Genomic DNA, 12,163 nt, shown 5'->3' on the forward strand with positions numbered 1-12,163 from the left:
GAGTCTCTATGTACAACCTGAAAAGGCCAGATCAAGCCTCTTAACCTAAATCTGCATTTCAGGTGGCCTCTGGAGGGCGGGGTAGTCTTCTGTCTATTGATGCGTGCCCGTATGTACCCATAAGGCCAGAGACAGAGCTTTACAGCTGAGCAGAAATAAGCCCTGCCCAGCTTGAGTCCTTTTGACAGAATTGGAGCAAAAGCCACAAGGAATCTAAGCCATTGTGAATGTGTCTACAGACTGCCTAGAAAATTCATAGCTTTTCAAAAATGCGGACTTTCAGATAAGGCATCAGCCAGAACAGAATGTGTCTCAAACCTACAGGAACGAAAAGTAAATGGTCTCTTTCATGTTGTGAGCTTTTATGGCTTTTTCTAAAAGGTTTTCTCTGTTTTACATCTATTTACTTATGGTGTGTGTGTGTGTGTGTGTGTGTGTGTGTGTGTGTGTCTACTCGTGCATTCAATGGTACACGTGTGGGAATCTAAGGACATCTCCAAGAGTCAGCTCGCTCCTGCTATCATGTGAGACAAAAGAGAGAGCTCAGGTCTTCAGGCTTGCTGGCAAACACCTCTACCCACTGATCCAGCTCCATGGCCCTCTGTGACATTTTCAGACTGAAGCAGTAAATGCTCATCTACTGTATGTGGCATTGGAACATCTGAAACCATATATTTCTTTACTGTTTAAACATGAGCTATGACTCAGAGCAAAAGCCCCAGCAATAAAGACACAAAAGTCTGCTGGTAGACACACATACAGAGCCCGTTTCTATTCTGACCCCATTCGATATTTGACCAATTTTTAATCTAAACAACAACAAAAACCAATTTTATATGATAGACTCAGTGTTTAGTTAATGTGACCCTTTTAAAAGGATTGTTTTGAAAATAAAAATCTTGGTCTCTTCCATGTGGTATTCATCTAGATGGACTATCGCCATCATAAATGGGTGCTTAGCATTTTCCTCTTAAGATTACATAACAAGGAAGATAAATTCAAGTATATTTTAGAAGCAGGGTCACCAGATTCAAAGAGGAAAGTGATGATAGCACCCTCTTCTGGTAGAAGGTTAAAAAGTCCTCAAATGAAAAACTAGTAAAGCAGAGAGACAAGTGAAAAAGAACAGAATAGAAGATGAGAAGAAAAAGAGAAAAGAACCAGAAATGCAAGTTGGGAGGAAAAGGTATCAAAGAGAAATATGGAAGGAGAGCAAATAGAATATGTAGTAATATAAAGAAAGAAAATTAAATAGAAAGAGCTTTATGGACGGGGGCTTTGAGATGGCTTAATGGTTAAAGCCACTTGCAGCCAAGCCTGAGAACTCCATAGCGTGGAAGGGGAGCACTGACTTCTGAATGTTTTCCTCTAACATCTACATGCACGTGCCCGCAAGCACACACACACACACACACACACACACATGCACGTGCGTGTGCACACACACCACAAATAAATAAATGTAGCTTTTAAAAATGTTTTTAATCAGCAAGAGCAACTAGAATTAGAAGCAAAGGTCAAACAAGCAATGGGGTGTGAGGATACTTTCATTGGGCATCTCCATAGCAACACTGAGAACACTGACCATTTTCTAAACCGTCATGTTCTCAAACAGGATCCAGGACCATGACAGTTCATCCAATCATCACCCTTAGAATTTCAACAGTATTACAAATATTTTAAAATTCTGATCTGAAAAAAAGTGTGTTGTGTGTATGTGTGTGTGTGTGTGTGTGTGTGTAGTACAATCACAGCCCTGCATAATCCAGATTCATTTGATTCCATTGTTCTAAGGAGATGTTTACTGCAGACACTATTTATATATTTATAGTATGGAAATTATAAATTCCAGTGTTCAGAGCCTGTGGTTAGAAACTGAAGAGACCCCACCCTGTCCCCTGTTCTGATCAATAGAACAGATATGGGCAATGCCTGGCAGAAGTCCATTTGTATGAGTCAGGTGGTTTTCTGAAGCAGTGGGATTTCTCAGTCCTTAGGTTAAGTTTCAAACCTATGCTCATTGGAACCTCATAAACCTAGGAGAGGGCAGAGGAGGCTCATGAGGCGTTTGAACATAGGCCCTACAACCAGAGAAAACTCACAGCTACGCCTACCCATCCTCTAAGGTGTTGAAACAAATGTACATAGAAGTCAGGGTTAAAACTGACACTTGGAAAGACTTCTGGGTGACTTTATGCAGGTGTGTGTGTGTGTGTGTGTGTGTGTGTGTGTGTGTGTGTGTATACATGTGTATGCAGGTGTATGTGGGTTGGGGCAGAGGTGAATGAGAAAACCAGAGGTCAACCTTGGGTATTGCTCAGCCAGTGCTGCCCACCTCATTTTCGGAGACAGTCTCTCACTGGCCAGGAACTCGAGAAGTAGCCTGGGCTCGCTGGCCAGCGAGCCCTAAGGATCCACCCATGTCTGCCTCTGAAGCACTGGGGTGAGATAGACGCTGTCATGCCTGGCTTTTTAAACATGAATTTTGGGACTCATACCCAGGTCCTAGTGTTTGCACAACAAACATTCACCAGCCGAGCCTTTCCACAGTCCAGATGGCACCCAGTGTCACCACAGAAGTCTATAAAGCATCTTCAACAGAGTTCCAGCCGGTGACACTGATGCTGTGCTTGCTCTGTTTTTGGCAAGCCATAAGTCTACATGGCAAACCACCAAAGGGTGAAATGCAGGAGGGGACATGGGTATGGGGGCTGCATTGCTCCAGAGGGCTTCTGGGAGGGAAAAACTCATATGCAGAGAACAAGACCTTGGAATGGGGGCAGCGCCAGCAAGAGGCCTGGAGCTTCATGGTGCCCCTGGGTTCATGGTGCCCCTTCCCCCACCTCCAGGCCTGGGCTAGCTGTTTAAGTCAACAAAATGATATTTGTTATTACACATCTCAGAAGTCACACTAACCTCCACATTGTTTAAGAAGCTTCTGTTGGGTACTCATAAGCTGTGCTGCCAGGCTAGATGGGGAAAGGACTGGAGAAGAGAATGGGCCAGCAACGGGGGGATTCAGACCACTGGAATGACAGGGTGTGGTGACTGCACAGGGAGTCCCAGCACTCAGAGGGGTTGGGGACAAGAGTTGGAAGCTAGGCAAAAGAGAGAGGGAGGAAAAGAGGTGACAGGGGACAGGGAAGGACAGTGTGTGGGGCCCCAGATCCCCTCACGCTCTCACTGTGTGGTCTGGCAAATCCCCCCTCCCAAGCTCCAACCTATCCACTTCCCTTTCCTGGGAGTCTGTAAGAACCAGTCAGAAGACTTGGGCTGGTCCCTCAGATAGAATTTGCCAGTTAGTTTCCAATATGAAGCATTTTCTTCAGGTCAACAGAGACAAGCAGTCTGCACCTTCCTTAGTTATGAGGATTAGTGTGGACACGAGCAAGAGCCCTCACTGTGCCTGATGACAGCAAGAATCTGTCATCCAGAAAAGGCCATTGGTTTCCCAGCTGGAGCCTCCCAACCTGCCCTGTGACCCAGGTTCATTTGCATACAGGTACCTGTAGCGCCATACCCAGCCTCCAGAAGCTGAGGTACTCTAGGAGCCAGGGTGTCTCTGCCAGCAGGAATCTTAAAAGGTGATTGTTACAGAACAGTCTGACAAAGTAGAGTCTCTCTGACCTTGATATCCTGGAAGCAGATGTTTAATCAATGAGGCTGCCCCATCAGGGCCAAGCTCATGTGCTACGCAAAGCAGACAGTGGTGCCTGAGCATAGCCCTGCTGCCCTGGAAGATCAGGGTGCTTCTCTAATGCTCCCCAGATAGCTTGGCGTGGGAGTGCGAGGGGAATGATTTGGGAGAGTGAACAGTGCATGCATTAGTGCCTGCTTCTTTCCGTGGTCTTCTCATCCCTTTGAACAGCGACTCCCCATTCAGTCCCCCTCCTTCTTGGTCCCCCCAGCCCTCCTCCCACCTCCATGTTTCTTTGACATTCCATTGACTGGATGAGACAAGATTCCCCATCCCCAAGTCTTCTGCCAGAGCTTCTCTTTGAGTTTGGCTCCCGCATGGGCTTCAAACTTCTAATAAGCTACCAACTCCTCGGGGCCTCGGTTTCTCTTCCAGGCTCATGGAGAGAGTGGGGAACTTGAGAAAGGCATGCTCCCGGAAGGGTGCGTGCACAACAGGGAATGAGATAGAGATTGGCAACCTCGCACGGTTGCCCCCATCACTCTCGCTCCCGTTAAGACTGCCTTGTGTGTGTTCCCATTGCTGCCTCTGGGCTGCCAAGGATGAGAGGTACATCTGGTTGTGCCTATTGGCAATAACAGGGCTGTGAGTATGTAGTTTGGTAGTGACTTAAAAGTCAGGGACTACTAAGCCAAGTAAAGCAATTTACCAATATTTATACATCATAGGTCGCCGGGCGGTGGTGGCGCACGCCTTTAATCCCAGCACTTGGGAGGCAGAGGCAGGCGGATTTCTGAGTTCGAGAATTCGAGGCTAGCCTGGTCTACAGAGTGAGTTCCAGGACAGCCAGGGCTACACAGAGAAACCCTGTCTCAAAAAACAAAAAACAAAACAAAACAAAAAATCGTAGGTAGTAGTGGTTGGTCTGCTTCAAAAAAAAAAAAACAAAAAACAAAAAAAAAGCTTCAAGCACTAGATCCATCTAGGTGTGATGTCTTGAGTAGCCCCACCCCCACCCAGCCCTGTGTGCTTTAGGGTCCTTCCTATGTAAAGACAGGAAGCTTCCTATGTAAAGACAGGAAGCTGGCTTGTTCCCCCAGAATAGGGCTCCAGTGGGTAGTTTGACCCAAAACCCACACTTGTGTCTCCTTGCTATGTAAAGCTGCCTCTGCCCCTACTGCGGGGCTCTGAGCAGGATGGAGTTCCGGAGTCCCTCATTCTGCATGTAGTGTCTCTGGTTGTCCTGAAGGTTCTATGCACTTCAAAGCCAGGGTTGGCAGAGGAACAGGGATTCTCATCCCACTTAGAAATACAATGTGCCTCGCTGTCATGTGACATGACCCACCTGTAGTCACAGCACACAAGAGACAGAACAGGTCTCTGGAGCAAGCTGGCTCACTAGACTAGCCAGATTGCCGGATTCAAGGGAGAGTCCCTGCCTCTGTATATAAACCATAAAGAGAGATGCTGATTTCAACCCCCATATGTACACGCACGCGCGCACACACACACACACACACACACACACACGACATGTACACATGTATACATACTTGAATGCACATCACATACAAATACACAAAAACAAAAGTTCTCAGCTGAGCTACAAGAAGCAGTAGCCTCTATTAAGTTTGGTATGAAGGGCATGGGAGTTATAACTTGTAGCTAATATTGCACCCTGGAGGCCCACCAAGGTACTTTATTCTGCCACACAAGTTTGTATGTGTCATGTGCTGGGGACTCTCCTGATTGTCTGTTCCTTGCCTCTGCCTTACTGACAAGATACTAATGGTTTCTCTTCTCCCTCACCTATCCTCCCCTGCCCTCCCCTCTCCTTTTCTTTCCATTTTCTCTCTACCTTTTCTTTGCTGGCTCCCGCTGCTGTTCTCTAGTGCGACCAAGACCAGTGCATTCAGAGCACCAAATTCGTTTTGCAGGCCGCAGCCACTCCCCTGCTTCAGAGCGAGCCCAGCCTCACCAGCGAAGAGCTGCATATGGCTGGGAAGCCGGGCCTGGGCACCCCATGTGCTAGCCTGACGCTGGGCCAGCCCACACCACCCTCCTCCATGCCCAACCTTGCCACGGAGGCCACACTCTCAGACATTATGCCCCTGAAGGATGAGCATGGGGGCCACCAGTTTCTGACCCCAGATGAGGCACCGTCACCGCCAAGGATGCTGGGGGCAGGGAGCCCCCTGGCACACAGCCGTACCATGCACATGCTGGGCCTGGCCAGCCAGGACTCCCTTCACGAAGACTCCGTGAGGGGCTTGGTAAAGCTCAGCTCCGTGTGACCGCCATGGCCAGCGCTGGGGACCACAGGTGACAAACAAACAAAAACAAATTACTGGACATAGCCAAACGGACGTTTTGTTTGGAATCTGCAGAGTGGGCCAGGGGAGGGGAGACCCTCAACGGGAGGAGCCTGGAATTGAAAGAGGCTGCGTGGATGCAGCGCCCTCTGTCGGCTGCTCTTGGGACAGACAGGAGGAAAGTTTTCGACACTGGTGGCCAGACTGAAATCGGACTTAATGTTACGCTACTAATTGAAATCGACCTGCTGTTCCATTTGTTCATTAAAACAAAACGAAACAAAAGTCCCAAAGGGAAAAGCCGGCCAGACATGGGATTGCATGCCGCACTACAGTCTGTGTTACAGTGGTGGGATTCCAGAAGAAAAGCTTTCTCTCTGTTTGCCTTCTTTTTAATCTTGTGAAACTTTCTAGTGCGACAGACAGAGCCCGATGGGCGATGCGGTCCTTCGTGACTTACTGGACTTAGCTGTATGAGGATGGGCATTCCCCGATGAAGAGGGCTACTGGGTGGGCATCCTCTGCTGCAGAGGGCAACTGGGGTCCATCCTGCCCTGGACAGACATTTTAACCCTCTGTCAATGCTTACACTGGTGTCGTATTGTGCCACCATGGGGCAGTCTTCGCCTCCTGTGTGATGACCTTCCTGTGGACAGTCAATAAAATGACTCCTCTGTTATTTTCTTGATCTGTATCCAGCTGTCAGCATCATACATGTGGTTTCTTATGTGTTCACATTATCTCCGGTACGGAATCATTTAAAACAGCCAAAGTTCAGATCTTCAGTCTGTGGATTATAGTTTGGCTTCTTAGATGGGACTGAGCTTGCCAAGAGTCCCTAGCCCTAACACCCACCTTCGTGGTTATTTTTAATACAGGCTTATGGGGGATTGTTCTGAACTTAGAGCCAGCCACACCGTAATTATGTGTAGTAGAGGGAGGGGTACCCAGGAGAAGGGATGTTGTCTGACTGTCTTCTCGGTTCTATGTGATGTTGGGGTGCTGCAGACCTTATAGACATACTTCATGGTCCATGTGAAGTAACACCAACCCCACACTGGGGCTGAAGTCACACATGGTGACAAAAACAAGATGGCGGCTTCACTCCATCTGTCACCTGGAAGGGAGCCGGCATCTTTAGGGAGCCAGACTATCTGGAAGTAGCTGCAAGAAACTTACCAATGCTCTGCAGCCTTCACTTCCAGCTCCACGTCCGATGCCAGATCCACAGAGTTCTTTGTGACTGAACACAAGTGTGCATGTCTCATTAATACAGTAGACTATTTCACTCTGGATAAAACCAATTCCACTCAGGACAGGCAAGCATTATGCTGAAAAATGGCTGCCAATGTCTTCCTTGTGACATCTCCAAGTCACCTTCACTGTTATGCCCATGACAGTGTAGAAATCGGAGAAGGTGAATCATATGTAGCTATTTTTTTTAAGTTTTCTAGACCTAATTATTTGTGATTTGAGACAGAACTCTTCTTCCACAACCACACACAGTCAAACGCTCCACCTATGAGCAGATACCCACAAAGTCCCTCCCTTGTCAACCACCCCCTGCCTCCCACCAGCTCCTTACATGGGGCCAAGTGTGGCCTGGTCTTTCCCCAGTTTTTACCCCTTGGGATGGGGTGAGGGAGCTAGTCTTTAGAGTCCTAACATTCCTGATACCCCTAATATAGTGGCATTTAAAAAATTCCAAGAAGCAACAATAAGTTACTGAATACAGCTGCCCCTCTTCCTCCCCTTTCAACTGCGGATTCAACCAACCATGAAAATATTTGAGGGAGAGGGTATCTACACTGAGTTGTGTGGACATCTTTCCTTGTCATGTTCCCTAAATATTGTTAGCTGCATTATGTTAGCTATGAATCTCCCAGAGCTGAGTCAGCATCTACAGAAGGATGTGTCTGTGTTCTGTATGCAAACAGTGTTCAGTGTTACTAAGAGACCTGCGCTTCCTTCCATAGACAGGAGCTTCCCTGGGACTCTGGATCCAATCCCCTAAGGACACACTGAGGAACGAATACACTTATTATCGATCACCCTGTTCTAGCCCCATCCTCTATACATATGTGGCACCATTTTTTAAATAGGGGTTTGGGGAGCTTGGTAAAAATGAATCGAGACTATTCAGGGTCTGGGGGTATGGAACTTGAATGAGACAATTGGCTAAAACAATTGAAACTATAAAGCCCACAAAATGTCCATAGCCCTTTCTTCCTGTTCAGGAATAAGTGACTGGGCTCTTAGGGTCCCCACTTCAGTGATGGGGTGGAGGGGCACCATCCAGAGGTGAGTGGCCTGCATTTCCCATTAACTGGGTCCATCTAGTGTGGCTGAGTAGACCTTGGCATTTCTAAACGCTTCTAGAGAGATAGCAATCAATTGACTGCTCACTAGAAAAAAAAAAAGAAGATAAATATTTTACTATGCTATTAAGGTTTGGGCTATTAACACACTTACGGGCCGAGGGGTAAAATTTCACCTGCTTTGCATTCTCCCACCAGAGACTATAAGCCTCTTGTGCACTTGAAAATTGGACTTAGAGCATCCTGGTCCAGATCTGAGAAGGATGATATGACTGATAGCCTGCTTCTGAGCAGACAGGCTGGCAATGTCACTCTGTGCCAGGAGCAATCAGCACGGTGCCATGCTGTGCCCACTTGAAAAACGTTCAGTCCAGCTTTGGATGTGATTGTTCAGCATGGGAGAATGATGTTCTATCCTGAGGCAGCAGAGTGACAGATACCTGTTCCCACCAGTGAGTGTCTCAGAACTACCCACACCTCCAAGTCTGTTCAGTCTTTGCCTGTGTCAGCCAGGGTCACTGACGTAACGTGTAAGGTGTTACACGCAACTGCAAAACAAGATACAGACTCCATTGTGCAAGCCATGTGACACCAAGCCCTGAGTGGGTAAGCCTTAGCATGCTTCACACCCTAGGCCTTCACGCCTTCTCTAGACCCACAGCAAGAAATGAATGTATCCAAGTTGCAGTAGGTATCTGGGGTACAGGGCTTGGTGGCATCTCCAGGAATGGAGGCAGAAAGGAACCTTTCAAGGGCTTCAGAGAACTCTCCAATCCAGCATCAGCACATGTTCCAATCAGAGCCGAGCCTACCCACAATCCTCTCTGGACCTTGAATCAGCTGCTTCCCTGCCATGGCTTCACGTTGGAGCTGATTGGCTGGTGTCGGGTCTGCCTGGATATGAATTAGGGTCTTTCCCACTGGGAGTTTTGTTCTCGTCCGCACCAGGAGCCTCTTCAGCTCATTGAGTTCTTCAAGTAAGAAGGGAGTAAAGAGAAATAACGTCGGGTATATTTTCTAATACCTCTAAACTATTCTGAAGCCGAGCCTAAATTAAATTGATGATTATGGGGGTTTTTGCACTAAATGCATTGGTTGTGGGAAGTTAGCATGTTCTTATCCAAAAGGAAGAGAACTCTGAATAAGTTTTCATTCCCCACAGTCTCCTACCCTTGTTCTGGAGCGCTGTCTCTAGGGCGCTATGTGCTGCTTTCCATGTTAGCTTATATAACTCTCTTGGCTAGTTCCTGAAGTCTAGCCCACCCTTCAGTCACTGCTCTCCCTCTTTCACTCCTTTTCTTCTAAGTTCCCTAGTCTACGTCCTCTACACACAAGCCCTTCACCTTCTCAAACGCCTCTCCCTCCACTTCTCTTCTCTTCCCTCCTTCCTGTCTTCCCTATTTCTCTTGGTAAGTTAGTCAATGAGCTGGTGTGTTGTTTTCTCTGAAATAACTACCACATATGAACAGTGTGTAAATCCTCTTCTGGAGCTGTAGGATATGGCTCGAATGGGATGGCTCAGTGGATTTTCAAAGATAACTCCTGGTGCATTAATCCAGCCATTACAAAATAATTGAGCACTGGAAAATTAGATTGGACTACAGCAGCCCTGTTTGGAGTCACGAAACTAGATAAATAGCTTCAACCGGAATGATTGTGTGTGCATGTGTGTGTGTGTGTGTGTGTGTGTGTGTGCTCACAAACCCTGGGAATTATACTCAGAAGGAATTGGAAGATGCACACATACCCCATGTTGTTGCAAAGATTTTATTCTATCAGATGATGAATTCTTAAAAGAAACTAATTCATATGACAGAGATATGAATTAGCAACTCTTTGTTTGCCTGGATGTCTTAAGTCATGGAGAGAATAAAGGATCCCACCTGATCAGGCCAAGTAGATATGCCTTGAAATTGTAGATAAATCGAGACAGCAGAGATGCCGGGAAAAAGAATAAGAAGACTTAAGTCTTGATAATTTTTTTGTCCAGAGCACCATGAATATATATTTCATTATAGTCAAATGTTTTGTCATGAAAAAAAGAGAGTAAAGAATTTAAAACTCTTAGTAGTCAAAGCCCTGACCCTGGGCAGTGGCAACCTTGCTGTCCGAAGCCTTTCGTATTTTCAGAGAGCTTTATGCTTAAAGAGCCTGCCAGGAGCTAGCCAGTGCACACAGAGCTGATCTTATACCTGAAACAAATTAAGAAGCATTTGCCTCCTTTCATTAAAAACTGCCAGTTACATAGCATGTAAACTTTATTCATGAGAGAGCTTGTCTGGGCCAAGGAGGAGTAAGAAAAAGAGAGTCAACATATAAGCTGCGTGTGTGTATTTGTGCATATGTGTGTGCGTATGTTTGTATGTGTGTATTTGTGTGTGTGTATGTGTGCATACTTGTATGTTTGTGTGTGTATTTGTATGTATGTGTGTATATGTGTGTGCATGTTTGTATGTTTGTATGTGTATTTGTATGTGTATATATGTGTGTGTGTGTGCATGTTTGTGTGTGTGTGCATGTTTGTGTGTATGTGTGTATGTGTATGTGTGTGTGTGTATATGTGTGTGTGTGTGCATGTTTGTGTGTGTGTGCATGTTTATGTGTATGTGTATGTGTGTGTGTGTATATGTGTGTGTGTGTATTCATCTGCTAAGAAATCAGCTTTCTTAAAGCTATAGATCTCAGTGTTTCCATTCAGAAACAACTATAGAGAAATGCAGAAATCCAGCCCCACCCCAACCACTCATAGATGCTCAATTCCTCCGTGTCCGTACCCTCTAGCCCCCAACAAAAGCAGATAGAAATTATGTTTGACTACTGGGGTTTTTTTAAAGCCTAAATAATAGTGACTTAGAAAATTAGCTGTCTTCTCAGTCCTGCAATACAAGTATAGAGACAGGCAAATAGCGGTCAGTGTGCCCTTGTCGGCACAGGTATGGAGTTCCTTCTGTCTCCATTCTGCTTTTCTTAAAATGGCTTTGATTCCTATAGTCAGTTCATGGTCACAAAACAGGCCCTGCAGCTCAACCATCAAAGCCACATTCCAGGTAGAAGTGCTAAGGCCAGGAGCCTGCTCTCTTGCTAGAGCACTCCCAGTGTCCCACCGCCATCCCCAGCTCCATAATCAAAGTGACCTTGCACGACCACTCATAGCCAAACATGAAACATGGGGCATATGTTTTCACTGAGCACATGGCTACCTCAAATCTTGGGGTTCTGTTGGCAAGGGAAAGGGGAGGAACTGAGTACGCAGGAGACTGATAACCTCCTCCCCTCCAGCCTGCACTCATGTTTCCGCTCTGTATTCCCCCATCGCTCCCTAGAGAACTCCTAAGTGCTAGCACAGACCTGGCCAGGAATCTCCTTCTCTCTCACACTCTGGGAAGGAAGAAGACAGCACACAGAGATTGTCCTCATCCTGTTTTGAAAAATCTCATGGGCGAACATATCTGTTTGTGGCATCTGTGTTTTCTGATTGCGACCTAGTCTGTGGTTGGAGATTTCATTAATGTCTTAGGTCAGCCTGGTAGCTGATCTACAGACAGGCTTTCTGGAGATAAGGAGAGCGGACAGCTTCAGGGGCCACCAAAGATTGCTCTAAGTCTGTCCTCATTGAAATGCCAGGTAGGATTCTTCATGTACCTCTCATAGCCTCAGATTGGGTTGAGGCCCCAGCAAGACCCTCTCCATGATACAGGCGATAATATCTAATCCCAAAACACACCAAAAGAACTGACGATGTCAATGTGAAGAGTCTCTTGATGACACACATAACTGCTCAGGTTCACACCACCCTCGTTTGGATCTCTGTGCCTGTCTCCTCTTCCCAGGGATACACCCTTCTCCTATACTGCACAGGGTCCCTAGCTGAGGTTTGGTACTTCCTACTGTCCACT

General features: G+C 46.6%; 1 protein-coding gene across 3 annotated transcripts in view; it reads left to right on the forward strand.

Annotated features, from left to right (window-relative positions):
- Zdhhc14 (zinc finger DHHC-type containing 14) overlaps positions 1-12,163 on the forward strand; it is a 264,495-nt gene that overhangs the window by 230,666 nt on the left and 21,666 nt on the right. The window contains exon 9 of one of the 3 annotated variants that reach the window (XM_028764355.1): positions 5,530-6,643. The exons of 1 other annotated variant lie outside the window; for it this stretch is intronic. In XM_028764355.1, the coding sequence (XP_028620188.1) occupies positions 5,530-5,931 (402 nt within the window). In that variant the 3' untranslated portion in view covers positions 5,932-6,643. Of the gene's footprint in view, positions 1-5,529; positions 6,644-12,163 lie in introns of those variants that run through there. One more of the 3 variants, XM_028764356.1, reaches the window with a different exon arrangement.

The sequence above is a fragment of the Grammomys surdaster genome, unplaced genomic scaffold (genome assembly GCF_004785775.1).
Source record: "Grammomys surdaster isolate TR1022 unplaced genomic scaffold, NIH_TR_1.0 143, whole genome shotgun sequence".
NCBI classification, from domain to species: Eukaryota; Metazoa; Chordata; class Mammalia; order Rodentia; family Muridae; genus Grammomys; species Grammomys surdaster.